Raw genomic sequence first — 26969 nt, 5'->3', positions numbered from 1 at the left:
TACTGGTATTGACTCTGCTGCATTTTGCATGTGGGTGTATGGTTATGTTATATTACACTGTTTAACTAAAGGCCATATGGATGGCAGAGCAGTCAAAGCAATGTTAGTTTCAATTGCACATTCAGAGGATTCACTTCTTTCAACAACTTTTACTCAATCAAGTTGAATTCAAGTAGACTAAACGTTAATAATGGCAAGGAAGTATTCAGGCCAGATCAGGGCAGGAATGCAGAGCTTATTAGAGTGTGACAGCTTCTCCTCCTCAGCTATAGATTTTAGACACATGGTATGAGCACTGCCCAGCAACACAGTTTCTCTCACCCCTGCAAACAGAGACATACCGGAGTCAACGCTCACACATATACAGGAGGAATTGCAGTCATTGCTGGTAACACTGACTGCATGGCAACACAGCTTTCCCTTTCCCATTTCTGGAAGCTGTACTCTGTCAGTGGTCAACAGCCGACCACTTCCACCTTTAGAAAAACAGCTTCCTGTCTGTTTCTGTTTGATCAGGGACAATAGGAGTGATGTCTTTCAGGTCCGGTGGGAGTCCAGAAGTAAGGTAGTCCAGTATTTGTCATGCTTCCTTGCACAGATTTCTCATCTGAAAACGCAAAGTAAAGATTTGTTATAAATGTCTTGTTTTTTGTTGTTTAGTTTCTTCAGCCATCTGAGTTCAATGAAACCTAATTTGTGTGTTATGGAGGTTTAAGCAGTATACTGCAAGTAAAGACTAAAATGGTTTACATTTTCATGGTGGCCTGTATGGGTCAAGAGGTCAATGGAACGATTTAAATCCTTTACAGCAGGGAGCTTAAACTATATGTAAGCAACAATGGGACCTTGTGACGTACATCTACAGTGTATTTAAGTTTTTATTGTCCTGTGAGTCAAGTCTCTGATCAGTCAAGAGTCTATTCTTGCTTTATGGTAAGGAGGACTTCTCTGTCCTGTAGAGCAGGGGTTCCCAAACTTTTCAGGTCGTGACCCCCAAAATAAGGGTGACAGAAACTGGGGACCCCCCACTGTTCTTTAAGGTGGTTAGTTAGGTATACAACGTAGCGACAGCCACGCGCACACTCTAATAAACCTATCCAAAAACTAGGAACACAAAATAATACAACAGCCTAAAAGAATTAAAAAGGTCATTTCCATTTCACTTAATGATACTGTCTTATATGACATTGGACTACTTTTTGTATATTTACAAAAATTGTAAAAATATATATTTATGCACTTTTAATTTTTTATGGAAGGCATCTCGCAACCCCCCTCTTGGTGGCTGGTGACCCACCTTGGGGTGGGTGTAGAGGACACTGCTGTCCTGTAGGCTACATGTTGTCTCTGTAGAGGACACTATGTGGTATATCTTAGAGGACACTATGTGGTATATCTTATTCTCTTACACATTTCACAAGAGTTGTTTATTCATAAAGCCGCATTCTGACAGTTCCTGGTTGTTCCTCTTGTACCTTACCTTGGTAATTGTTAATCCGAATGTTCACATCTGGATCTTTAGTTGTCTTTCAGTAGAAGTGACCTTCCATTCCACTAAGCCTGATTTTATATTAGTGTTAGAAGTTAACATGCAAAAAAAGTCATTTAAGTTTTCAGACATTTTCAGGCTTTTTGACCTATGGGAGGAAGCGCACAGGTGCATTAAATAACATTGACGAGTTAATTGTGGTGCTGCAATGGATCCCTCTCAAGTGGGAAATTACTGATATATAATGTTGTTGTTTCACAGAGTTAGACTTAGGCTAAGAACAAATTCATTAACAAAAGCTATTATTAAGCACTTTTAAATGTGTTTATAATGTTTCTTATTAAATGCAACAATCAATCCATTAAGCTTCTCAGTCAGAGGAATGGAGGTCCATCAACTCATCATCTAAATCAACAGATTAAGCACGTCCAGCAGGGCTAACAAGCTTATTGGTTCTGGCATGTTAGTTGATTGGCCAGCTATCCATGGCATCAGCTGTGTAGTCCCTGATTTTCCTGCTTGTGTCCTCCTCTCTTGCATACAGCTATGCCAAGTTTGACCATACTTTACTTTCATTTTTGTAATTCTGTTGCAACTTCTTACCATCCCTGGCTCTTATTCTCTGTCTTTCCGTCTAAATTCTGCCTTCAGTTCTTTGGCGCCTGGTGGTCCAGTCTCGTGGCTGCATGGTGAAGGTCACGCTGGAACACATAATCACTATGAAATACAAAAAGAAAAGAATCTGAAAGAATTTAACACCCACTGGTACCCTCACCCCCTTGTTCTTGCTCTCGTTCATTTGAAAATCCATGCTTCTTAAAAAAAATGTGTCCCAGCCTGAGTCCTTCCTTGACCCTGCTGGATGTTTTTAAACATATGGTCTTTAAATTCTTACAAGTCTTAAGGCAAACTTAAGAAGCGTAAGAATAGGACTTAGCTCAGTTGTCAAGCAGAAGTTGTCATGAGCTTATCCTTGTTTACACATCTCTTTTACATGGTGACCCCTGTTGTAGAGGTTCCTGGTAAACACGTCTCGAAAGTGGATTAAAGTATATTATTTTAAGGCTAACTCTCTTTGGCTTTTTAGCTCATAAGTTCCAATCAGGTAACTTGTGTTTTTTTGTTTTTTTTGTTGTCATTTTGTTTATTGACATAGGGGCACTTGAGGGGAACAGCATAGAGACAAGGGTGGAGAGGATGACATGAAACAGACAGGGGTTGGAATTACATCCACAGGGCCAATACAGGGCAGACTGTAGCCTTTTTACACTGGGCAGGTGATCTAACCAAGGGGCAGAGTATTAACAAAGACTGAGAATGAGTATAAAAGCTGTATAAATAAAACAGTGAAATGCCTGGCTGTGTGTTGTGAGTTCAAACTCAGATTTTCTTTGATTTTTACACTTAAAATATAATATTTGAAGCCAGAGATTTCTATCTTTATTATTAAATCAGGGGGGAAATGAATTGGCCAGGAAGCTCTTTCCAATTGGCGACCATAGTACCTCTGATGTAGGACTGAAATGATTCCTTGAATCACTCCACTCAAGTTAGGGCTTTGTTAAGATCAACTATACAGAGCAATGTGTTTCACAGGGATGGTTACTTCTGTGCAGTGTTTTCCCTACCATATGCGTTTTGCTGTCAAGAGCAATGTCTCTGCTCTGCTGTAGTGTTCCTACAGAGTTTCTGTCTTTGGCACAATCACACTGAATGAACCCTTTATGGTTTGTCTCAAATGAAGCGCAAGGAAATTACCTTACTGATTCCGACTATCTCTTTGGTGGCAGCCATCTTGGTTTGTACAAAATTGGGTTTGATTAGGATGTTGATTGAATGCTGCACAATTTGTTGTTCTCAGTTGGAGTCAGGTGTTAAAAACAAAAAAAAAAATATTGAGGATGATGGTGAGGGATAGTTAGTATTTTGGACCAGGGGGTTGAGGCCGATTGGTCACCCATACACCCAGCCGCTCCACCACCAAGACTACCCCCTCAAGCTTTGGCTAGTCTCCATGTGCAGGGCTCAGGGCCTTGGGAATGAATGGCGCCCGGCTCTGCTCCGTCTTTGAAGCCAGCCAGGAATGCGAGGCCTCCTTTTTTTTTTGCTCCCCTCTCTCTGTCTCTCTGTCTCTCTCTCTCTCCCTCCCTCCCTCCCTCTCTCTCTCTCTCTCTCTCTCTCTCTCTCTCTCTCTCTCTCTCTCTCTCTCTCTCTCTCTCTCTCTGTTGTTCATGCGACCGGCAGCACTAGCAGCTATCTGCAGCAGTGAAATATTCCCTCCGCTGCGCTCATTGTGCATCCGAGAGCCGGACGTCATCGGCTGGCCAATCAGTTGCTCCCACTGGGCAGCCTGGGGGGGGGAGAAGGGACTCACTAGAAGTCTTCCCTCTAATATGTAGCTCTCCTGGTTACTCGGTCTGGTCCCTCTTTAGAGGAAGAAAGATGTTCTGAATAAGAAATGAGGACAGAGATCTTTCAACAAATCCTTGTAATGGTTAAAACTAAGGAAACTTTTTCTTTTTCAGATGGAAATCAGGAAAGTGAGCAGCGTAGACTCAAAGTTTGGGTGAGTTTTTCTACCTTTGTCTTACTTACAGTGCTCTCTTAGGTTTGTAAACTTCCATTAGAACATTTAAACTGCACGTAGCTGGCCTCTTAGTGGTTCCCAGTCTTCCCTGTGACTGTTGCTCCAGCCTTCTAACTTGTGTCCAGTTTTCCTGCCCTGCTGTCATTGTTCGCTTCGCTTGTCTCTTGTTGTTGTAGTTTGCGTGTGAGGGTATTTGTCCGGGCTGGTCACCCACAGCCTCACCCTCCTCTCCCTTCCCTCTCCCCTCTCTGTACATTTTGTCACTGCCTGTCCCCTCCATCACTTCCACTTGAGTGCTCCCCTGTTTGGGAGCCTCTCCCTCTGTTCACAGAGGGAAGAGGAGGGTTGGAAACCACACACACACACACACACACACACACACACACACACACACACACGGATTAACAACAGATCAGAAGGCCCGTCAAACACACATGGGATCCACCTTAATACTGTGTGTTTCCAAAATGACAATATGGATCAGCTTTGATTCAGTTTTTTTTTTGTACTGAGCAGGAAAAACTTGGCAATAAAGGGAAAAAAAGGCTCCTTGATAATACAAGAGTTGTGAGTTATCAGTCTTGGTTTCAAAGCTGGCATTGATCGCTGGATTTTGATAATTGTCTGTGAGAATAACTTTTGGATTTTTAAAACAAAAGGAATAAAATCAGCTGATTCATAATGGGTCCAACATTTCTCCATCCATTGTGAGGCCTAAGTTTTATACTGCCTTTACAAAGTAGATTTACTGGTTGGCTTGTTATTATTATTGTGGTATCATTGACCTTTGTTTATGCATGACAGGTATGTAACTTACAATTTGATGACAAAGTCATGGGCAGGTATGCGGGTCATGGGATAGCCTACTTTTACTCTGTCATTAGAAGCCGCAGTAAAACCTAAACCTATCATTAACCTGCAGGGGCTGGTTTCTGCTCTGAAGATTATTTTTGGATAGCTAATGATGACAGAAATTGTAGGTTATCATGTTTTCAAATTCTATGTTTTTCTACAGTTAACAAGGACTGATTGGAAAAGGTCGAGGCAAAGCTATAAGAAACCCAAATCATATATTAGCAGGACTAAGGTCAGGGATATAGCCATTTGGATTATGGTCATTTTAATAATTTACCACACTCAAAATTCAAAATGTTCTTTGGAGAATCAATGTTAAAGCCGATTAATTATAGAAAGCACAAAATCATTGTTTAAATAGCACTTGCATTTGATGGTTTGATTTAGCTTTACCGTGTTTCTGTAAGCGATGAACAATACTATTAGTGCACTCTTCAAAGCAGAAAGCAAGAAACTTTAACATTTCCTGAATAATTGGGGAAAAGGTTGACTTGTCTTAAGGGGTTGCAGTGCTGTATAATGGGACCTTTTACATCTTTCACATGACTAACCTCCCAGATTTCTGCAGTTCCATATAGAATTCCTTACATTTTTTATACATGTGCTGCAACGTGCACTAAGAACCTCAAGGCCCTTAATGAGAGGCCTTGCTGATGCAGTCAGATTCCTCAACTGGTGGCTAATTGTACTAACCTAAAAAACGCAGCTTGGTGCCGTGTCAGCTGTTAAAAACATAAATATGACATCAAACCATCGGTCTTGTTCACACAATCATGTTATATTAAAATATAAAGTGTGAGGTATAAAGTGTCAACGTTTTTGTTTTCAAGCGATAATGACTGTGACTTAGCCAGACAGACTAAGTTAGCTATTTTGACTGAAAATGCTACTATTAGTTTATACAGAGATCTATTGACTGAAAATCAATCTGTAAGTATTTTCATAATTGGTCCTTTAAGCAAACATTGCTAGGGTTTTCAGCTTTTTAAATGTTCGTCGGAAAAAACGGAATGAAGACGTCACCTGTCATTATTGAAAAATGTTACAGACCAAAAATTACAAGATAGATCTTGTCGGCAGATGTTTCAATGTAAAGAATCATTAGTTGCTTCCCCTTATTTTGGCACAATATTATTGAACATGAACTAAAATTGGCTTCAACTTTTCCAAAATGAAGGGTTAGTAAACTTTCTAAAACAAATTCAAACACTTAAAAAAGAGAAGGGAATCAGACACATTTTGAGTCAAAAATAGGACAGAAAAAGATAGAATACTTTTAACTTTTGGGAAATAAAAAACAGTCCTGTGGTGTATGATTTGTCTCACTCAAGGAATTTGACCTAGAAATGCCCGGCATCACTGCTGAGTTACCATTTTCTGGCATCTTAATGGTGTTTGGGTAGAAAGCACCTGGCATAAAATACTTTTTTTTGCTATTCACATTTTAACAAACACAGAATTTTCTTTCATGCAGAGTGCTAGATGTGGTATAATTGTGTTTATCTTTGATGTGTGTGTATGAGCTATGTGTGCCATTAAACAAGATGACATGCCAAGTTGACAATCTAATACAAACACGTGTTTATAGTGTCATTTTGATGCAGGCAGTGAGTATTGGTAAACTTTAAAAAATCATTTGTGTTACACATTTAGTCAATCTATTCACTCTTGAGCAACCATTTGGCACAGATGTATGACTGAAGCATGAGTCCTAAGTCAAGACTTTAGACTAACCAGTCAGTGCTGTGTTTATGCTTTCTCCCCCAGGAGCTAACGAGCAGACCCTTTCAAGATTCTTTGAATAAACAGAAAGAAGTAAGGAAAATGACCTAATTAGCAGCAAGTGTGACAGGCAACCTTGTGCAAATGTGTTGGTGGTAATTCTCCCAGTTTCATCCACGAGGAAGACACATGCATCAGAGCACATACACATACCACACAACTCCAAACTCTGCCCTTCCCTTCCTGCTATCCTTCCCAGTCCTCCATGGATTCCTACAACTTCCACTTTGAGAGAATGAGCAACGTGGACCTGCATCCTCTGAGCCTGTCAGTCAGTCGGCTCTCCCCAGCCAAGTCCAACAGCAGCATTGCTGACCAACTTGCCCATCACCAACACGGCAAAGGAGACTCTGCTTATAGCTCCTTCTCTGGAGGGTCTAATGCCCCAGACTACCCCTCTCCCTTTCTCCCAGAAGACCTGCAGTCCAGCCACTTCAGCCACTATGCTGATCTTAAGTATGTAAAGTCCATCTACAACCCAACCCAGGTTCTCCAATCTGACTCAAAGACCATGGACCAGATCTATCGCTCTGTTGAAGCTATCTCACAGCAGTATCGCAATAATACCAATAACAATGTTAACCATAGCAATCATCACGGTAATAATAGTCTCCACACCAACAACAAAGCACTATCTAAGCAGGATGCACCTATTGATCGTCCTCCTCCAGTCCCAACACGCCTGGATAGTTTCATTGCCACAAAAAACTTGGAGAACAGCAGGATTCCCCAGCAAGACACTGAGTTTCGACCCCAGCAGCCAGAGGCAAAACAACAGCCCAGACCAACCAATCGACTAGTTCCACATCAACAGGGTCTGACTACCCCAAGACTTGAGGCGGCTAACCCAGATACAGCAAACTTCAGCTTCAATTCCGAGCCAGTGTTCTCCGTTTGGAGGGGCTCTCATCAGCAGCAAACACAGGCTCAGCAGCTACCAAGCTACCATCCCCACCTCCAGCCACATGACCAGACCAGGGTGAACCAGCAGTTTAACCCAGAATATCTTTTCATCACGGACAAAAAATCTGCCTCTGAGCAGCAGAAGTCAACAAACATTTTAAGCCGAGCCATGAGCCAGCCTGACCACCTGAAGTCCATACAGCTCCCCAGCAAGGCTGGGTGTAATGGAAACCATCCAAACAAGCCCAGTGGTAGCAGTAACCACTTTGAGAATCATCGCAAAAGGGCACACTCAGCTGACAATTGGGTTAGCGCAGAGTCAACCCAAGCAGCAAGCCCCTGGAATTCCAGACAGAGTTTTATCAACAGCAGCATTCAGCACAAGGGTCAATTCTACTTTGTCACCGGAGTGTGTAAGCCGTCTGAATCTGGTATGAGGACACACTCTTCATCAGTATGTGGGTCTGAAACTGGGAGTGAGAGCTCCACTGTGTTGGAGACACACAGCCTAAGAGAAAAAGAACGATCTCACAGCACAATGGACAGTTTCTTTAGACCTCTCCAAGAGAGCTCTCGTTCTTCCAGTGGCATGATTTCAGATGAGAAAGAGGCTTTCCATTCTGTGCCCAGGTGTAAAGAGCTGTTCTCCAGTAGCCAGGACCAGGAGAACTGCAGGTTTTCCCTAACATCAATGCAGTCATCTCAAAGCTTTGATGCCTTGGAAGAAATCGACATGATGCATTGTCGAGACATTGGTCGCCACACTGCCAACAACCCTATATTCTACTGTGGACCTGACAAAAACTGCCTTCCTGATTCAACAATGAAAATGAAGGAGGTCACAACACTAAGCAATGAACAGACCAACCATGCCAAGAAAGCGGACCAGGCAAGGAGAGGTAAACGGCAGCCCTTTGCAGATGTAGCCAGTGAGAAGATAAACAAAGAAACGACCCCGCTTCTGTACCACCTCACCGGAGCCAGTAGGGCAGCGTTACAGCCAAAAAAGGCTGTTGATTTCAGTACAAAAGACAAGGACACCATTCAAAACAAAACAGGACATGGCGATGGGGTGGTTATCGATAATGAGAGACATCCAAAAAGTGACAAAAGCAAGAATGATAATAAAGGGGATATTGTCTCTAGTGCCTGTAACACCTTGGACGACTCATTTAAAAAGTACTACAAAGAGAAGCTGAAAGATGCCCAATCCAAAGTCCTAAGAGAGACTTCATTTAAAAGGAGGGACTTGCAACTGTCATGGCCACACCGCTTGAGGCAAAATCTTGAGTTGAGGCCTACTGTGATCCACACTTTCTCCTCCTCGCAGGACTCTGACACCTCCACAGACACGATCACTCCCTCATTGACCTCTGAGGGGACAGAGAAAAGTAGCATAAAAGAAGAAATCAGTGAGAATCACAAGGAGATGGATAAAGAGACTGAAAAGGAAAATGGAAAGCCAGCAAATGTTGCCCAGCCTCAGGTAGCACGCATCGGAGGCAGAAGGCGCTTGACTCCTGAGCAGAAGAAGATGTGCTACTCTGAACCAGATAAACTCAACCAGCTTGGTAGTGCCCCGGTCCACTCTGCTTGCCGCTCCTTTGGCAACGAAAGTGATAACGTATTTGATGTTGAATGCGAGGAAGAGGAGCTTGTACATCAGGGGGAGCAGGGACTGGTCGCAGCACGTAGGAAGATTTTTGAGACGAGGAGTCGAGCCCTTTCAGCCTCTAGTGCTTCAAAGACGAACCTAAAACATCTGCAACAAAAGGCCCTGGTGGAGTACATGGAGCGCAAGACAGGTCAGAAAGTGGCAGAACCACAGCAACCAGCACCTCAGTTCACAACCCCATCAAGACAGCGGCATTCTCTAGGGGAGAAGCCATTTGACTGGGGTGCAAAACCTCTATCAGGAAACCAGGACGGTAAAAACATTAAGAAGAAACTTCACAGACCCCACTCTGCAGGACGAATCCTTGACTCCTCCACCAGCTCAATCAGGTATTAAAGCAAACAGAGCCAGAGAGCAGAAACACATTTATGTCCTTTTTTTTTTAATGCTGTCAATAAAACTTTTTAATTTTCATTGTTCAGGTATGCCCAGTTTTTCTCAGCTCAGTCTTGTTCAGGCCAATATGCTGGCCAGTCTAATCAACCAAGATGGAGGGAGAGCCATGGTCCATCTCAGGGGAAGTCTGCCTCAGTGGAGAGTCTCTTAGACCAGCCTGAAGTGCCTAGTTTCATCAGGAACAGATCCAAATCCACACCACATGCATTTCAGGTAAGCATATTCAAATGACATACTAACAACAAAAACAACTGAATGTAAAAATTAGGCCAGAAAACCCAAATGTCTCCTAATTATGAGAGAATGTGTTTATGGGTATATTAAGAGGTTATCTTTTCACCCTAAACAACATTTCTCAATGTTTGCAGTTAATTTCTGAAGTGAAAGTCAAATTACAAAATAACCCCGTTTACCTAAATCTGGCTGTTACTGTAATCATTTCAGTAAAGTTTGTACAACGTTAAGTGTAATTCATGTGCTTGTTCTTCCTCTGGGTCTGCAGGCACTCGAGAAGGATCTGTTACCTGTTAATGCTATGGAAACCTGGAGGTATGTGCCAGCAATCTCAGAAAAATTGGGACATTTTTAGGTTTTAGGTCAGTGGAGTATTAGGTCAGTGATGTGTGTGCTGTTGCAAGGACCATAAATCTCCGTGTGAGTTATTGTGGCACTGGAAAGTCAACACCCACCTGCTCCAGCAGACCAACAGTCCTTTTAAAAGATTTAAACATTAACTGCAAATTAAGAACTGTACCATTTTCTAAGGAGTTGGTCTATTTGTCAAAGTACAGCTTAATTTTGTAGGGATAACATTATTGTCAGTCTTGAATTAAAGATTATGTACGTTTGATTGTATTGCTATTGGCACATATTTAATCATTTAATGTCAATGTCAGTCCCCAGAAAAACAATACAGAGGATTCCTTAACAAAGCCATTACCTGAGGACCAAAAGCGTGTCCGTGTGGTTGCACAGAGGGGGAAGTCCATGGAAGAGCTCGGGGCCTCAAAGTTAACAAGATTGTCAGCTTTGAGTAAAAGTTCTGAGCAGCTGGATCAAATATCGAGACATTTGACTGGACCAGGAGGACAGAACAGACACAAAAGGAGTGTTTCATTCTTTGCTGAAGTCAGAGAGCCCCAGGGACAGGACGAAGGGAGGAAGAAGCAAAATGTAACGGAGCAAGCTGAAGAGATGGAGGGTCTGGAGAAGAAAACTCAGGGGCAGACACAAACTCCAACCCAGAAAAAGTCTATGTTGAAGCAGAACTCGGAACCAGAGCAAGATGCCTCAGCAGGAACAAGGAACTCTAGTAGATCCACCTCCCCGGCCTCCCGCTCTTCTTCCCGGGCCAGGGTTCACTCAGGATCTCCTGGTTTCCACGGTCCTGTCACAGATGAGTTCAAATCCAGCAGGCCACCCAGTGAGACTTCATCTAACCCACCTTCCCCCAGAGGTCCAGATACCTGCGAGGGGGAGATGAAATTCACCTTGTCCACCCCCACCCAGACAAAGCTTTCTTATGAAACCAGGCCTAGCTCCAGGTAAGATTAGACCCTTTTAAAATGCAGCACTTTTCCTTTTTTTTTTCCAATTCTTGTGTTCTTTTTCAAACCACACTTTGTTTAACTTCTCGCAGAGTCCGGACCTCTCCTCCTTCTCTGGCCGGATCAGAGAGAGAGCAGTCAGTGGACGAACCCAGCAATGAAACCCTAACAGCTGAGTCAAACCATGAAGTCTCTCTAAGCTGCGGCGTCACCACAGATCCATCGCTGTGGACTGTCCCCTCGGAAGATGAGATCAAAGACGAAGTCCAAATCTTACAGCTGACAGACAACGTTTTTGAAGAGGAGTCCACCACGTCAGCCCCCCCAACAGAGACAAGTAATACCTCTGTGTCTCTGTCCACCTCCGTCTCAGACACAGATGTCAGTCAGCAGGTGGAGGAGGAGAAAAATTCAGAAACAGAAGATGAGGAGCCCAAAGAGAACCAGGAGCTGGAGGAGAGGGGGACACCAGAGGGCGAGACTGAAAACCAAGAGAGGCCCACTGAGCGACCTAAGTGGGAGGAGCTCGTAGAAGTAGTGGTGAATGCCGACCAATCACTGGCCAGAGTGCTTTATCCACTTACAAATCGTAAGACAGCGCTGATGCTGATGGAGCAGCTGCTATCAGAGGACACGCTGCTGATGGAGGAGCACTACAAGAAGAAACAGGAGCAGAGGGAAGGCTGTGAAAGGTAAATGTTTGCTTTTCTTGTCCTCCACAAACCCCAACTAGTTTCCACAAATCAACAATACACATTTTAACTGAAAAGGTATTATTTTTACTTCCTGAATTGGGAAAAATAGCACACACTTTAGAAGACTTATTCTGAAACGGTGAACATGCCTTCTAGTGTAAAGTGTAAAATAAAAGAAATTGCTACAGACATCAAAGACAACTAGACACTTGATACATTTCCTAAATCCTTGAGTTTCTACACTTGAGCTACACAATCCTTTAACCTGTGTATACACAGCTATGTAGATGGAAAGAAGTATCCCTCCCACTTACATCAAGTTCCCTAGTGTAATGTTCCTCTATGAAACTTAATACTGGTTTCTGATTGCCAAAGAACTGCTCCACCAGTGCACTGTTACCTTTTGTTGCATCACATGCAGAGACACACTCTGGCTGTCTGCTGACAGCCGTGCCTGCACCCAGGTTTTTGCTAGAGTAAGCACACTGCAAATATATAGAGAGTGTACAGTTGCATTTCAGTATTTTGTTATATGCAACTATCCCTATGCTATCGCTCAGGGTATACTGCATGTAGAATCGAAGCCTTTATTGGCCATTTGTAATGAAGTATCATTGCTGAAAGCTAACTTGACCAAATGTTTCTTTTCTAGTGCCGAAACAGTTAAAGGGACTGTACCTCCTCCTTGTCCTTCTGCTCCACACAGCTCCACATCTCAGAGTACAGACCTGCAGAGCAAAGATGACATCACTGAGAAGAAGGTAATTATTGATTTGTGCACTAAACAATCTATTAATCCTAAAAACAGAAACACAACTTTAATAAAAAATAGTGTTCAAGCTAAAAAGCACCAGAAAGTAGGCAGAAATATATAACTTTACTTAAAATAAAACAATGGGTGTCTAAAATCATCACAGCTTTGGTCCACGTACATTAAGAAAGACAGGAATGCAGCGGTGACAGCTGAACAAACAGGGCCTTTACCTTTGTACTATGAACTGCTTTTTCTTTCAAAGAGCAAAAGCACTGCAGTGATATCATATCCATACCATTTTGTTGCTATTTGGCCTTAAGTGGACTCATTTCAGTCTGAGATAGTTATGTGTCTCTTATCTCATGATGTACTGTCTGTCTCTTATCACTGTCTCACACTTGGCTAATGTTTAGCTCAGTAAATAGCCAACCCAAGTCCCCTATTTCAGTTAGCATTCATTCTTGATGCAGTATACTTTTGTCCATGATGTAATGACAGCAAGGCTGGATGAAAAATCTGATTAAAACTATGTGCTTTGGTTTTAGAAGTTTTACCCCCACACTATTTTCACCATGTATGTCTATTGTACTTCATCATTGCTTAAAATCTCACATTATCCTCTCTGCTTAAATCAACAGCAGCAGTTGGTGAACCATATTGAGGCACGTCTAAAATCACTGGAAGAGACCCGTGACACCCTCCAGATAGAAATTCAGGACAATGTGGCCCACGGCGAGACCCTGGAGGTTCTTGTCCGTGAGTGCTGTGTGCCTGTGGAGCAGGAAAGGTACGACCTCTTCATAGGAGACTTGGAGAGGGTGGTCAACCTGCTGCTGTGCCTCTCTGCCCGGCTGGCCAGGGTACAGAACGCCCTGAGCACAGTGGACCAACACACCGATGCTGAGGAGAAGGTGAGGAGGCAAAATGATGGTATCAAAGTTTTGTCAAGAGAGAAATTTCCATTTAGAGAAAGTTCCTGTATGGTAAATAAATCAATTCAATTCAAATGTTAGTGTAATAAGACATAATAAAAATCTACTCATGTACTTAATGCATCATCATATGTTAGGGTAATTACATTCCTATTTACATTCATGTTAATGATTTTGAGTAAAAGCCTACTGTACAGTCAGTGAATGCTCTGGCGGGGGGGGTTACTATTTTTAACACATAATTTCTCCCGGTGGTTCTCATAATTCACCGCAACTCTTTCAATGCTTCTGGCGACAAGAACCATGAGTGTAAGAGGTGTGCTGCTGCTCCCATGCCCTCAGCTATACTCTTGTTCTGTTTGCTTTAGAACAACAAACATGCCACTTGGGAGAAGTTGAAGGGCGACTTTAATAGAGTCAAGGTTTCTCACTCTGGAATTCAAAAAATGTCGTTAGCTTTATCTTTGTATAATCACCCGTTTAAAACTTATCTGTGTCTGGGCCAAATGATTTATCTGACATTTAAAGGTTATTTATGATATACTGAACTTTGTCAGTGTGACTGAACTTTTTGGTTTGACTTATTGAGGTACAGTTACTTGAATGTTGTCATTCTGCATCTGAGTTAGCTTCATTTCAATATATTTACTGTCAAAAATGACCTACTTACTAATTTTGATAATAGTAATGCATTTTCTTTCTCAAATATTATCACGTGTAGCCCTAAGCTCTATGCTTTGAATATCATGTTTCATTTTGCATCTCAGTGTTTTCATCATCAGTTTATGTTTGCATGGATGCATTAGATTTCTAGATTTATCCCTGAAAGAGCTCCTTGTTAGTTTTTTCATCTGCAAAAGCCTGGTGGAACGTGCTGCACACTCAGGGCTTGTTAGAGGCTCATTTGTTTTCTTGCTGTTATCAGCAACACTGGTATTTACACTGACTCACCGAAACTCCAGTCCGGTTTCGATGACATTTGTATCTACCCTGCCCTCTGTTGACACAAGGAAACACTGCAACGCCTTTCCTTCTGCTGTCTGACACATGATCACACAACTTTCACTGCTCTATACCACACCTGTCTACAACGTCATGAATGATCTCATTTTTCAATTTTATCAAATAGTGTATTTGTATGAGCTGTGTTACAGCAGAATATTTACTTTTTTTTTTTTTTTAGAATAGTATGACAGTGGATCTAATGCTCTGCAGATGTGAACTCAGCACTAAAATAAGGCTAACATTTCAACAACAAAAAATCAGATTTCATTTTTCTCATCAATGTAGTGTTTCAAAGAGAGAAAATTTAACCTTTTACAATCTCATGTGTATTTTATCTGCTATCCTCTGTCTTTGCACTCAGCAATCCCTGGACAGTCGCCATCGTCTGCTGTGCAAACAGAGGGAGGACGCCAAAGACCTGAAAGATAACCTGGACCGGAGAGAGAACCTGGTCTCCACCTTCCTCTCTCGCCAGCTGTCGGCCGAGCAGCTGCAGGACTACCGGCGCTTTGTCCAGACCAAGGCGTCACTGCTCATCCGGCAGAAGGACCTGGAGGAGAAGCAGAGGCTGGGAGAGGAGCAGCTGGAGGCGCTTTCCAACAGTCTGAATGTGTGAGGAAGGAGGAGGGACAATGAAAGCACTGATTACTCCTTTCTTTTTATAACTTGCCCTGATGGAGGGATGAATGGTTCAAAAGGACATGCAGAGGAGTTTGGATGTACATGTAGACAGTAGTCCAGCAGGTATCTCCAACCCTTTGCACCGGGTCTTTTGTGCTTAAGAAGAGTTTGACTGGCTATCGGAAGACCCATCTTGCTATCTGCATTCCTCTCATAACGCAATGTCGAACAAGATATGAACAATCAAGACTATAAAGACTGAAGCTCCTTGCCTTTTTTGTCTCCTACTGAGCATGCCCAGATTGCTCATCTAATCACCGCCCATTGTCTTTCGCACAGTCTTCAAGACCTTTACCAATATTTTGGACATGTTTGTATTGACTTAAAGCAGACGAATGACATTTCTTTCCGTGTGCCTTGATATCTGCGGATTGTTTTCCATTAGTGCTGCTGGTTGGAAACTTTGCGTCCCTTGTTAGCTCCAGCTACTGTCCTCAACTTTTTCAGACGATAGTTGTTGAAAGCCCTGTATCTGCACCTGAGGAAACCTTCTATGAGCTTTAAGATTGTATTTTGACCAGTGAGAAGGCTTCAGTTAAAGTGGGTAGCCTGAGAGTGGGCAGTGTACTGTATCATGTCAGTGAAAAATGTACTATAGATGTAGTTTATTTTAATCTTCTTTTTTAATGTACTTTAAGAAGATGTTTCAAATGAAGGCACTAAAAACCAAAAAGGGTGAATGAAAAAAAAAGCACTTTGTACTGATATGTGAATGCACATTTCATCAAAATCCGATTTGTTTCTGCATAATCTCAAGTGAAAGCCTTACTCCATCCATTCAAACAATATTTCCACTTTACTTCTTTCTCTTGGTTTCTTGTTATAATGTTGAATAGGAATGTTGTAATAGTGTTCTGAAAAGGTACATGAGTACACCCCAGCAACATTAAGGAATGTGTACAAATTCTTCTCCAGCTTATTTCATGCTTAATGTTATTAAGTCTTGATGATTTCATGCTGGAACGGTTCCTCATACGGAGGCAGTAAACCTCTTTAAAGCAGATTATAAGTAAGCAACAATTATTTCCTTCCAATGTCTCTTTGTCGCAGGAGTGACACGTGATACTTGAAATACTTTTTAAAGAAGTCCACAATCTTCACTTCAGGTGTCTTAAACTAAAATTCTATTCTCTACCTCCACTGTTTTTCCCCTCTTTAGACACATGTAACCTTCAGGTTTATTTAAATGAACACTCTGAATCAAGTTACTTTCCCCTCATTCTGTCAAGAATATCACTTTTTAAAAACTGCTATACGTCATTAGCTTCTGTGGTTGTATTCATTTCTATCTATGGACTTTTTGAACCATCAGAGTTGTTTTTAGAGGTGTGTGAAGTGTTCCTCTACATGTGCGGTTTGTGTGTCTTTGCTTGGAATCATGAATGTCTTCACTTTGTGTGTGTAGAGATTAGTCACAGGAAAGACAGAACTCCTCTTGGTGTTTGCTGTGTATGATTTTTTTTTTTTTTAAACTCATTGTAAGTCTTTAAGTGATCAAAATCCTCCCTCAGGAAAACACACCTGTTGGATTTACTAAAAAAAAAAAAACAGATCAAGCGTTTGGGTTGCATGTTGTTTTAATGATATTTAAATGATTGTGACCTCAAAGAGGTAAAGTGTCATCAACAGATATAACACACTCAAAAATAAAAATACATCAGTAACTTGTCAACAATGTTAAAAAATAAAAATAAATAAATAAAAATAAACAACTAAAACCTGTTTTTCCACAGACACTAGAAACCCCTCTACACCTTCACCCCTAAAGCATTTCTTTGGAGATTTAGGTCCGGCCTGTTTCAGTTTGCTAAACAAATGTATGTTTGTTTTGGCTTTAGTGCTGACGCAGGGCTGAAGGGTTAGAAAGACTCATGTTGTTTCCTGAAGCCTGCAGGAATTCCTGAAGTATGCAAAAGACAGACTTTTTTTGGAATAAGAAAGAAAGACTGGGGAAGAAAGTGTGAGGGAAAAGCTCCCACAAAAGGAGCAGCACATGGAGAAGTAATCCTTTTAGTTCTTGCTGCGTGTGCATGCATACTAACAAATGTTTGACAAATTCCCGAGTCATTTCTCATTTCTGTCTTTCAATCAAAGCAGTGCTTTGTCATGGTCGCCGTTTATTTTTTAAATTGGATATTTGTTTATGTGGGCTGTTTGTTGTTTGTTTCAAGAACTGGATGCAGTGCAACATTAATACGAGCAGAACTTGTTTTAAAACCGTGATGGAAGCCACATTTTCAGCTATATTTCCGTGACTTTTGAGAGTGTGAGTTGTTTTTTTTGTGCCTGTTTGGAGTTATAAATTCCATGATGTTTGTAATATTGTGAATAAATTAAGCTCTCCCTCTCTTCCAAGTGTACATTTCTTCTTTTTAAAGCCATGGTGAACATTTTGAATCATTTGCTACAGGATAACTTCAAGTACATGACACTACATACATAGAGAGGCTACGTGAAGTATTTATAGAAGTGATGTATACCTTGTGCTACTGTTGCAGTATTCAGGCTTTGAGAACAGGAAAAAAATGATACTCTGTCACTTATTTTATTTAGAAAAGTTTTAACCTCCACATATATTTCATATACTGCCAAAAAAGTCTGGAGTGTCCTTGGCAAATCTCTTGGATTTGTAGGTTCTTATCAGAGCTCGTCTCTGCCCTCTGCAGGTACATCAACACACTGCATCTCAGTCCAATCACTTGCTATTAATTACTGAATCCACTCACCGTAAGCAAATAGTTCAACATGGGATTAAATCAAGGTTGTACAGTTAAAAGAATAGTGTTGTTTTAAAGAGAATCATACAGCTGATGCTGATATACTGTATATGACAGCAAGAAATTAGTAATAATCGGGTAGCAAATAACAGAGGGAACTTTTAAATACATTTCTGATGCTAAGTTGTTCAAGCTCTTACGCTTAATGTCAGTATTGTGAGCTCCACAGTGACCCCAACATTTAAATAAAGGATGACTTGGTAATCAAATGGTTTTCTGTACTGCTCAGAAAGTCAGTCTTTGTGTATTTGGTGTATTCTTGGCAGTCTGTTTTCTTCGTCCTGTCTTGTCTCTTTCATGTATCTCTGCCCTCAGCCTGACAGAGGAATGTCAACCAGTTTGTTTGTCAGCGATAACAAATGTCTATTAAAAGGCACAGAAAGGGCAGAGGGAAAAAAACAGATTTCATTTTGGCAAGTGCCCGAGGAAACCCCAGGAGGACAGTGAGAGACACCAGAAAGCACTTAGTGTACTTTACAAAATAGATCCCTTTCAATCAGACTCCCATTAATAGAATATAACACCATACTCGGCGAGTACTAAACAAGTACAATCTTTGTCAGACACTAATTGCATACTAATTAGGTTTAGCGACACTACAAGACGAGTAAATGACGGAGGGTTTTGTTGGTGAACACTGCAGACACCAAACAGAGAATAGGGAACAGGAGGGCCTGAACACTGCAGCCGCAGGCCTGTCTCTGTACTGAGTAATGTGGAGCTTTGTTTCTGATAATCACTGTGTCTTTCTGTCTTCACCGCCATGCAATGCAAGGGAACAGATGAAACTAAAACTTCTTCTGCTTCTTAAATAATGGTTAAACGGGCGATGGTATCCAGTGCGCGGGTCAGGAGGAAGGTTGCTGATCATGATGATGATTGTGATTACACTGCCAAATGAGTGGCTTCACAGCTCACTTCAACCTGAACTCTGAACCCTCCGCCCGTAGGAATGTCAGCACACCTTCAGTCTCCTCCTCTTTCCTCTTCTAGTTATTACACATCTCAGTTATGAAGCTCAGTTACAAAGCTTTCTGTTTAAGCAGAAAACACTGACGGTAAAGCTGTACAGGTTTATCACCAGGATTTATCCCCTCTTGGTGTGTCTATTGACGCTATGCTCTGATTTAGCTAAGTGATGGTCTGTTCATACCTATTTGACACACATACGGGATAATAGCTTACAGTAAAAATGCATTCCAGACCCTCCTCATAATATTTCTTTCCTGTCCCATACTCTGCAACATGTAAAACATCATCATAAACTGAAACTTGTGTAAACTAGCTTTGACTGAACTCTTCTCGACTAAAAATATGGCTGGCATGCACACTTTAGATTGTATTCATTTCACTTAATAACACAGATGGCAGATTAAAACTGGAGTGTGTTCAATACATGGGTAAAAGAAGATATGTTGAATAAAATCCTACTCTACATCAACAAGTGTAACTGAGCTATATTGACGTTTTCATCTTCTACTTTGGAGTAAGTTAAGCACCTCGACACTCCCATCATGTCTGTATGATAAACACAAAACTACAGCCAGCTGACGGGCAGTTTAGTTCAGCATAGGGACTGAAAACAAAGGGGCTCCATTCAGGCTTGGCTCTGTCTAAAGGGTAAAATATCTGATGGTTGCCTGGCAATGCCATGCTTTTAGATCTGCCGGGTCATGTTTTATTGGCTCTGAGAGACGTGTGTGTGGTCTTGTTGCTGTTAACAACCTTCTATGTAATATGGAGCAGGAGTAACACCAGGAGTAAGGCCTGTAGAGACTTTTTTTTTTCAAACAGTCGAGATAGCTGCTGCTAATGAATTGACTAGTAATCAGCTGTAATTTTACTATTAAATGCAAGTAAAGTAGTCCAAATGACATCTAAAACATGTCAAGCCAAATGTATGTGTCTTATAGAATCATATAAATTGATGTTTTGTTGGAATAAGCTTTAGCCTATCAGCCTTCTTCACACATCTGATTCTCTGAGTGATAGTAGCCACAGAGGCAACTAAGTATACAGCCAGATGATAAACTGAGTTGCTTCTTACAGGTCACTGCATCCCCACTCAAAAATGGGCAGATTTTGGGGCTGTGGTACACCTCAGTTGGTCCGATGCTACAGTCCTCCTCAGAGTGGTCATAGGTTTGAATCCCAGTCCTGTCAAGCTGCCCTATCTATTAAAGGCAGAAAAAGCCCAAAATATTATCTTTAAAACATGCATTCCTAGCCTTTCGAGATAAATATTTTAAAAGAATTATACTTTCATAATTTCTTTGGCACTAACTTTTTCCTTTCCTAGCCTTATTCGACATTATGCTGCTTCTTCTATCTTAAGGATTTGACTTCTTCCACCACTCTGGGTCTTGTTCCTGACCTTGTCATGACCTCTCTCCTCACAGAGGCAGCAGCAGAGAGGAACATTTGCTTAATAAATCCCTCAGGCTCTGAGATGAAACATCGTCTTGACGTAAAGACAATGCACGCTGCTGGGGGAGTGACATCATGAGACATGAGAGAAACAGAGGGAGACGGCTCGAGGCGGGGACAAGACTAAGAGTTAGAGATGGAGCCGTCTCTAAACATGGCTTCTTCCTTACCCATGATTCTTTTCATCCCTACAAACAGATTGCAATTGAACATTTCCAGAACATTTAAGATTGCACTTTTTTACTCTGATAGCATACAGTCTCGTCTGTTGAGGAAAATGAAGCAGGACATACTGGAAACATTCCTCATCAGCAGCTCATCCAGCTGATTCACAGCTGTCTCAACAAGCCAGGAGGCGGATCAGAGACGCGTTTCAGAGAGGTTTTGGCACATACAGACACTATAATGATTTATGAAGCACCTGCATACTGCGTGATAAATGGCAGACCCTTCCCCTTCTCTTGTATCAATTGTACAGTAGTGAGAGCCAGAGAAGTTGATAAGATTTCTTCAGTGGGATGTTTCCTTTTCCTAAACTCTTCACAGTATTGAATAATTTAAAGTGAAGCAATGAAGAGGCAAGTCCTCTAAATCATCCTCTGAGGAAAAAACACTTCTCTCATTTCTTTGTTAACTTTTCTAAAGATGTTTTTTTTGATGAATCTAAAGGTTTGATTGAACCTTATGTTTGCAAGCCATTAAGGTCATTAAGTTTGGGCATGTTTGCCTCTTTTAAACTGGAGGATGATGTCCTCCCTTACTCAGACGTGAATCACTCAGAGGGAAACAAGTCCAGTCTCGACCTCTTTGCTTAACATGTACGTTTATTTCATGTAAGTTTCAATTCATTTCAAGCAACATTATTTTTGTTGAGAAAGTATGTTTTTATAAAGAATACAGATTTAAAATCTTGGCCTGAATGTGTGAAAGAGATCATAGAAAGAGAAAGTGAACAGCGGGATTTATTCCTTGTATTAAGAAGGGAAGCTCATTTTAAATCAAAATAAATTGTTATACATGACGTTCTTCAACAGGCTTGACGTACATTATGATAAACCTTATACAGTACATGCCATTGAATCTTACATTTTGAGTGGGTTTTTTTTGGACATGTTCTTCTTTCTTTAAACTGTCAGTGCATAACAATGAGTAAACAAATGGAAAGTCAACAGAAAATGTGCCTGTTTTCTAAAATATTACTCTTTAACTCCCTGAGTCTGGGCTTGTATAGACTGAAAGCATTCAAGTTTTCACAGACAGAGTTATGAAAGGACAACTCACAAGATCCAGTGGAGTTTTTTTCTGAATACATTTTCATGTTAGCACTTCGCATATTAGATACAATAAATAAAGATATTGCTCAAAGAAAGACAGTTGTTGTCTCTCATTTAACCAGCTACAGAAGGTTTCTCCTGATTCCATTGTTCATTTAAATCTTGATTATCCCCTTCACCAAACAGCCAAACTCATATCAAAGAATTTTATTTTCTAAGTGGTCTGCCAACTAGAAAAAAATAAATAACACTAAACAAGAGTCCTGTTTCTTAAGCAGTTTTTTTTTTTTTTTTAAGTATTTGTCATTTCTTGGCAGGACAGACTATTCCAGAACAAAAATAACCAAGACAGACTTCTGAATTTACATAAAAGCATCTGACACCAGCCTGTGTCTGAATCCGTTGCTGTCTTCTTTGGGGTCATCGCTCAGAGAGTAGAACGCTGGCCTCTGCTTGTGCTTCTTCTTTTGGGACGTCGTGTGGGGCTGGAAGAGGCGGCTTATCGAATGGAATCCCTTGGAGAGATCGGGTAACAGATCCAGCTCTTCCTTCTCTACCGGGGCCTTTTCCTGAACCTTGACCTGGGCTTTTGGCTCACCCAGCATCTCTCTTACTGTGTTTGAGATGCCTTTGTGCAGATAGTGGTAGGCTTTCTTCCCACAGTTGTCCCGGATGCTGGGATCGGCCCCAAACTCTCCCACCAGCATGGCCAGGATGTACTCCTGGTCATGCAAGGCGGCGATGTGCAAAGGTGTGTATCCACCATGTGTTTTTGCATTAATGTCAACGTCAACCCCTCCTTGCTTGGACAGGTCGATTATCTTCACAAGCATTTCACTGTTCCCGCTTTTGGCCGCCCAGTGCAGAGCAGTGAACCCTGACATAAAGTCTCTCTTCTCAGCCAGCTGGTTGTCGCTCAGCAGCAGGCCGTAAACCTGGCTCCAGTGTCCGGCTGCACATTTAACCAGCCATTCATGCTCTGACTGCTCCAGGGGAACCGAGGAGGGCATCCTGGATTCCTCTGATGCCTTGGTGCTCTTTACTGCTCTCCTCAGCTCGGGGGAGCTAATAATGGAGCTGCTGCACGACTCCACTGAAGGCCTCCGCTTGTTCCTGAAGGAGTCCGGTTTAGGACCCTCAGGAGGATCATCTGGTTCCACTTTAAGTTTACGGATCTCCACTCGGGTAGCGCTTGGTGGCACTCTCAGAGGCAGGGCGTAGGGTTTGTTACGGATGGGCTCATTTTCTGAACCCTTTTGTGAGCCATTTTCATTCTGTTGGGTCTCAAAACTCAGAACTTTCTTTAATTTAAAGTCCATACTTTTGCTCCTTTGCAGTGCCAGCAGCACAGGAGACAATAATTCTTCAGGGTTTTCAGCGACTTCACTTGCCTGTACTTGATCTGGCTCAGGATCAGCTGATCTCTCCTCTCCTACATCCTCAGAGCGTTCGGCTTTCGCAGGTGGGCGCTGCTGCTCACCTGTCAGCTGGATCTCTTCAGTGTCTGTCTTTCCTGCACTTGGAAGCAAATGCCGATACATTTTCTTAACCGCTACATAGCGGACACCGTCGATTTCTATTACGGAGGCGATATTGTTAACGAAAGTCTTGAAAAGCTCTCTGTTCTGAGCTCTCTCCTCTGGATCGCCGCAGTTGATTGAATCTTTGAACTTACCCACCAGGTCCGATTTCTTCACCTTGCCCCCCTCCGCTATCAGCAGAGATAGGACGGATTCTTGCGTCAAAGCCATGATAAAAAATCGTTGTTCTAGGCTAGTTGTTAAAGTTGAGACGTCTTGCCCCGCTGAATCCTGTTCACCTTTGTCCTGGTGACGGCACAGCATTAACCCTCACCTGGCCGCGCTCTTCTTCCCTCCCTCCCTCCTTCCCTCCTTCCCTCCCTCCCTGCCTGTAGGTGTCTCTTTCCGGGGAGAGTGCAGACGTGGATTTCATTTGAATAAAATATGCAGAAGTTTATCCCTTCAGGCAAAGTGGCTGTGAGTTCAAAGTGACTTTTGACTTAAGACTGTAATATTGCATTTAGCCTTTTTTTCTCGTATAACTTAGGCAAATCTATCATTCAAGAAATCATATTTCTTCAAGAAAGACAAGAATGCCTCAATTAGCGACTCTGAAAGACCACTATAATACCAGTCCATAGAGTATAGCCCACTAAATAAACAGATATAGATAACAAATAATAGTAGGCTATATGCCTACTTCTTTTCCAATTAGCCTACCATAGTCTATAGCATATTTTGAAAGACTGTACAATTATATTTACAGGCTTTATGGGCCACGATTGTAATTCTATCACTAGGAAAAATTTAGGCATAGCTATGGAAGCCCATTTCCGCCAGTTAAAAAAATAAAAATTAAAACAATAAAGTCATAATAATGAGATAAAAAGTCGAAATTATGAGATAAAAAGTCGAAATTATGAGATATAAAGTCATAATAATGAGATAAGTCAAAACAATGAGATAAAAATACTTTATTATTTTTATTTTTATTTTTTTACTGGCGGAAATGGGCTTCCATACATATCTAGCACAAACATAGCTACATAAAAAAAGAAAGGGAAGACATCATTTAAAATCAAACTGTGAGGAAAATGTCCTACTCCTATCATATAGCTATATCCTAATCGGAGGAATAGAGACGAGAAAACCTATGACCATAGTCTTTTCAATGATTATCCACAGTGTTAGTGAGGACGATAATCCCAAATGTATCAATGTAGCCTAATATCAAAATTCTAGTAGTACGCTCAAAGTTTACAACCCAAATGTTTTTACATAAACGCAATGCCAGCAACACCATGTAAAACAATACACAAGTACAATATTTAATCTTTCATATTTCATTTACAACCATTTGCGACTCTGTTTTTTGCACACTTACATTTAATCTTCCATATTTAATCTTCCTATTTAAGACTAGTAATGCTTAGTTAAATCCTGGTTGTATATATTCCCATTCTTAGTTTTGATATTTTTAGTGCTCATTTACTTTGTATTTAATATTATATTGTGTTTAGATTTGCTAATATTGTGTTTTTTGCTCATATTGTGTGTTTGGATAACCTGCTGTTGTAACACCACAATTTCCCAGTTTGGGATCAATAAAGTAATTCTATTCTATTCTATATAGGCTACAATAGGCCATTATAAACAAACAGTAGACCAACAATATGGCCTACAACAATTAGTTTCCCTGCCTTGATTGGCTGACCCACATTCTCGTAAAATCTACCCTACCTCATTAATTAGTTTAAATATTAATGCCTTATCCTGACAGGACACAGCTGAGAGCACAGCAGTGATGACTTAGTGTTTTTATTATCTAGTGCATATTTCTTGCTCTTCCCCCTCCTGTCGCCCAGTTTTGCATCTTCATCTTGTCCTGGCTTGCAATGTGTGCAGCATGACATTCCTCCTACTGAAAAGGAGTTCCTGAGAAGTGGCCATATTGTAACGTATGTGTCCTGCTGCCCAAAGATGAAACATGTACGTCAAGGCAGTTCACCTACTTTAACACAGTTGTAAAACGTTCACTGTTAGCACTGGAAATGGAAACGCAAAAGCGACTGTTTACGTCTATAATAGTCTACATCAAGGTTTTGAACTAATTAAAGAAATAAATAAGTTAAAAATACAATATTCCGAAAACAATAGTGGTGTTCTTAAAAGCACCCCGTCGAAGTCTCACGAGAAAAACAACGAGTCTGGCTGGCGAAACAGAAGACGCGTCGCAGTGAATTCTCTTGTCGCCTAGCGAGTAGCCTCCCTGCCTAGTTACCAGCTCCTCTCCGTCTTGTGTGTGTGTGTGTGTGTGTGTCCCTCTCTTCCTGTCTCTGTCAGTTTGGCTCAGTAGTTTAGCAGGCTAGTACAGAGACGAGGGCTGTTCCCTTTCGCCTCTGCTCAGCACAAACTCCATACATTCCTCACCATGGCTGCCACGGACGTTGACGTGTTTCTGGTAAGTGAAAACAACGCCTTGTCCCCTTCGTATTCATCAACCTAAACCCTCTTTAAGTGCAGCCGCTGATTGGTTGTGATTAGTAAAAGTGTGTTTGTTCGTTAGCCGTGTTGTGTGTGTATCGTATGAAGCTAAGCCTCCCCCGCTTTGAAGCCTTGTAATGAGGGTTCAACCGAGATGGTGGAAGTGATTTCTGTGATGGTGACTGGGTGTATTTCAGATAACACTACCAGCACCGTTCACTATTTAACGTCGTGACTTATAAAATTGTATAAAAATGTTTTTTTTTTCTCACTGACTGATATGGGTGTAACGTATGGCATCATCTTCTGACGTGAAAGAAGTATCGGTCAAAACAAAAACAGTATTATATACATGTATATATCACCGTTTTATTAAACACTACACTCAAATTACAGTGACTAGCTGGCATGTTAAAAACTACAAAGTCGTTGCATGTCACTGTGTGCTCCATTGACACACATTGGGTCTTTACTACTTGTGTGGTGAATTCCACTGTTGTGTGTTTAATATCTACATCTCAGTGAGTCTTACAATATGTTGACGTGTGGGTATTTTAGCTTCCTGTTCATGGGTGCAAAGTGTATCTTGTGGTTCAGTTTCATCAGTTTACTTGTCAAGTGTCACCAGCCAATTGCTGGACATGTTCTATTGCTGCTCCCCTGTTTTCATTTCACACTTCACAGCAGTAGGTTGGGCATACTACCACATGAGAGAGGAATTTGTCCTGCATTATTTTCAAAGTGACAAGCCCTGTCAGTCAGGTATGGTGATGCAATACAGGTGTAGGGAAACAGCAATTACATTCATTAGGACGGTCAACTTCTTATGTCAAGAATTCAAAGCATGTGTGTCATGGAAAAAAACAAAACAATAGTGCAGTGAGGAGGCGAATGCACAGGAGGGGATTTATAAAGGGTGATTAACTTTTTTGGCAGATGCTTGAAGAGATCCTTGTGGTGGAGAATTGGACAGTAAGCAGCACTGAGTTGCAGGGATAAAGAGATTAAGAACACACTCCGGGCCACTCCTACCACTTATTGTTGCAACAGACAGAGCTGCAAAAAAAGGAAAGGGTCCCAAAAAAGGGACAGAGTTGGTATACTGCTCAGTGGGCTCTTGTGATTTTTAAATTTTTCTTTTGGAATACAACAGTGGAGCATTGATTAATGAGAAAAATGCTGAGAT

The 26969-nt window shown here is 41.4% G+C and overlaps 3 protein-coding genes across 5 annotated transcripts in view; 2 read left to right on the top strand and 1 right to left on the bottom strand.

Moving 5' to 3' along the window:
* The first annotated feature begins 2851 nt into the window (after nt 1–2851).
* On the top strand, nt 2852–17651 carry shroom1 (shroom family member 1). Of its 3 annotated transcripts, XM_061055155.1 has the most exons (10): nt 2854–4055; nt 6699–7818; nt 7849–9620; nt 9714–9900; nt 10190–10236; nt 10584–11231; nt 11327–11926; nt 12582–12690; nt 13322–13594; nt 14982–17651. In XM_061055155.1, the coding sequence occupies exons 2-10, from the start codon at nt 6919–6921 to the stop codon at nt 15234–15236; spliced, it is 4791 nt and encodes a 1596-aa protein (XP_060911138.1). In that variant the 5' UTR covers nt 2854–4055; nt 6699–6918; the 3' UTR covers nt 15237–17651. The 3 variants fall into 3 exon arrangements, with proteins under 3 accessions (XP_060911137.1, XP_060911138.1, XP_060911136.1); XM_061055154.1 differs by having other exon boundaries at nt 2852–4055; nt 6699–9620; nt 13325–13594; XM_061055153.1 differs by having other exon boundaries at nt 6699–9620.
* Nucleotides 17652–21454: 3803 nt separating this feature from the next.
* LOC132988048 (ankyrin repeat domain-containing protein SOWAHA-like) lies at nt 21455–23632 on the bottom strand. Its single transcript, XM_061055152.1, has one exon. It carries the CDS (start codon nt 23621–23623, stop codon nt 22142–22144), a length of 1482 nt encoding a protein of 493 aa, XP_060911135.1. The 5' UTR covers nt 23624–23632; the 3' UTR covers nt 21455–22141.
* Nucleotides 23633–25606: 1974 nt separating this feature from the next.
* The window catches only part of septin8a (septin 8a), a 30562-nt gene continuing 29199 nt past the window's right edge, over nt 25607–26969 (top strand). The window contains exon 1 of the mRNA XM_061055149.1: nt 25607–25760. Within this exon, the coding sequence (XP_060911132.1) occupies nt 25731–25760 (30 nt within the window). The 5' untranslated portion in view covers nt 25607–25730. The remainder of the gene's footprint in view (nt 25761–26969) is intronic.

The sequence above is a fragment of the Labrus mixtus genome, chromosome 14 (genome assembly GCF_963584025.1).
Source record: "Labrus mixtus chromosome 14, fLabMix1.1, whole genome shotgun sequence".
NCBI lineage: Eukaryota > Metazoa > Chordata > Actinopteri > Labriformes > Labridae > Labrus > Labrus mixtus.
The sequence above is the reverse complement of the archived record's forward strand: the minus strand, read 5'-3'. Positions and strand labels throughout refer to the sequence as shown.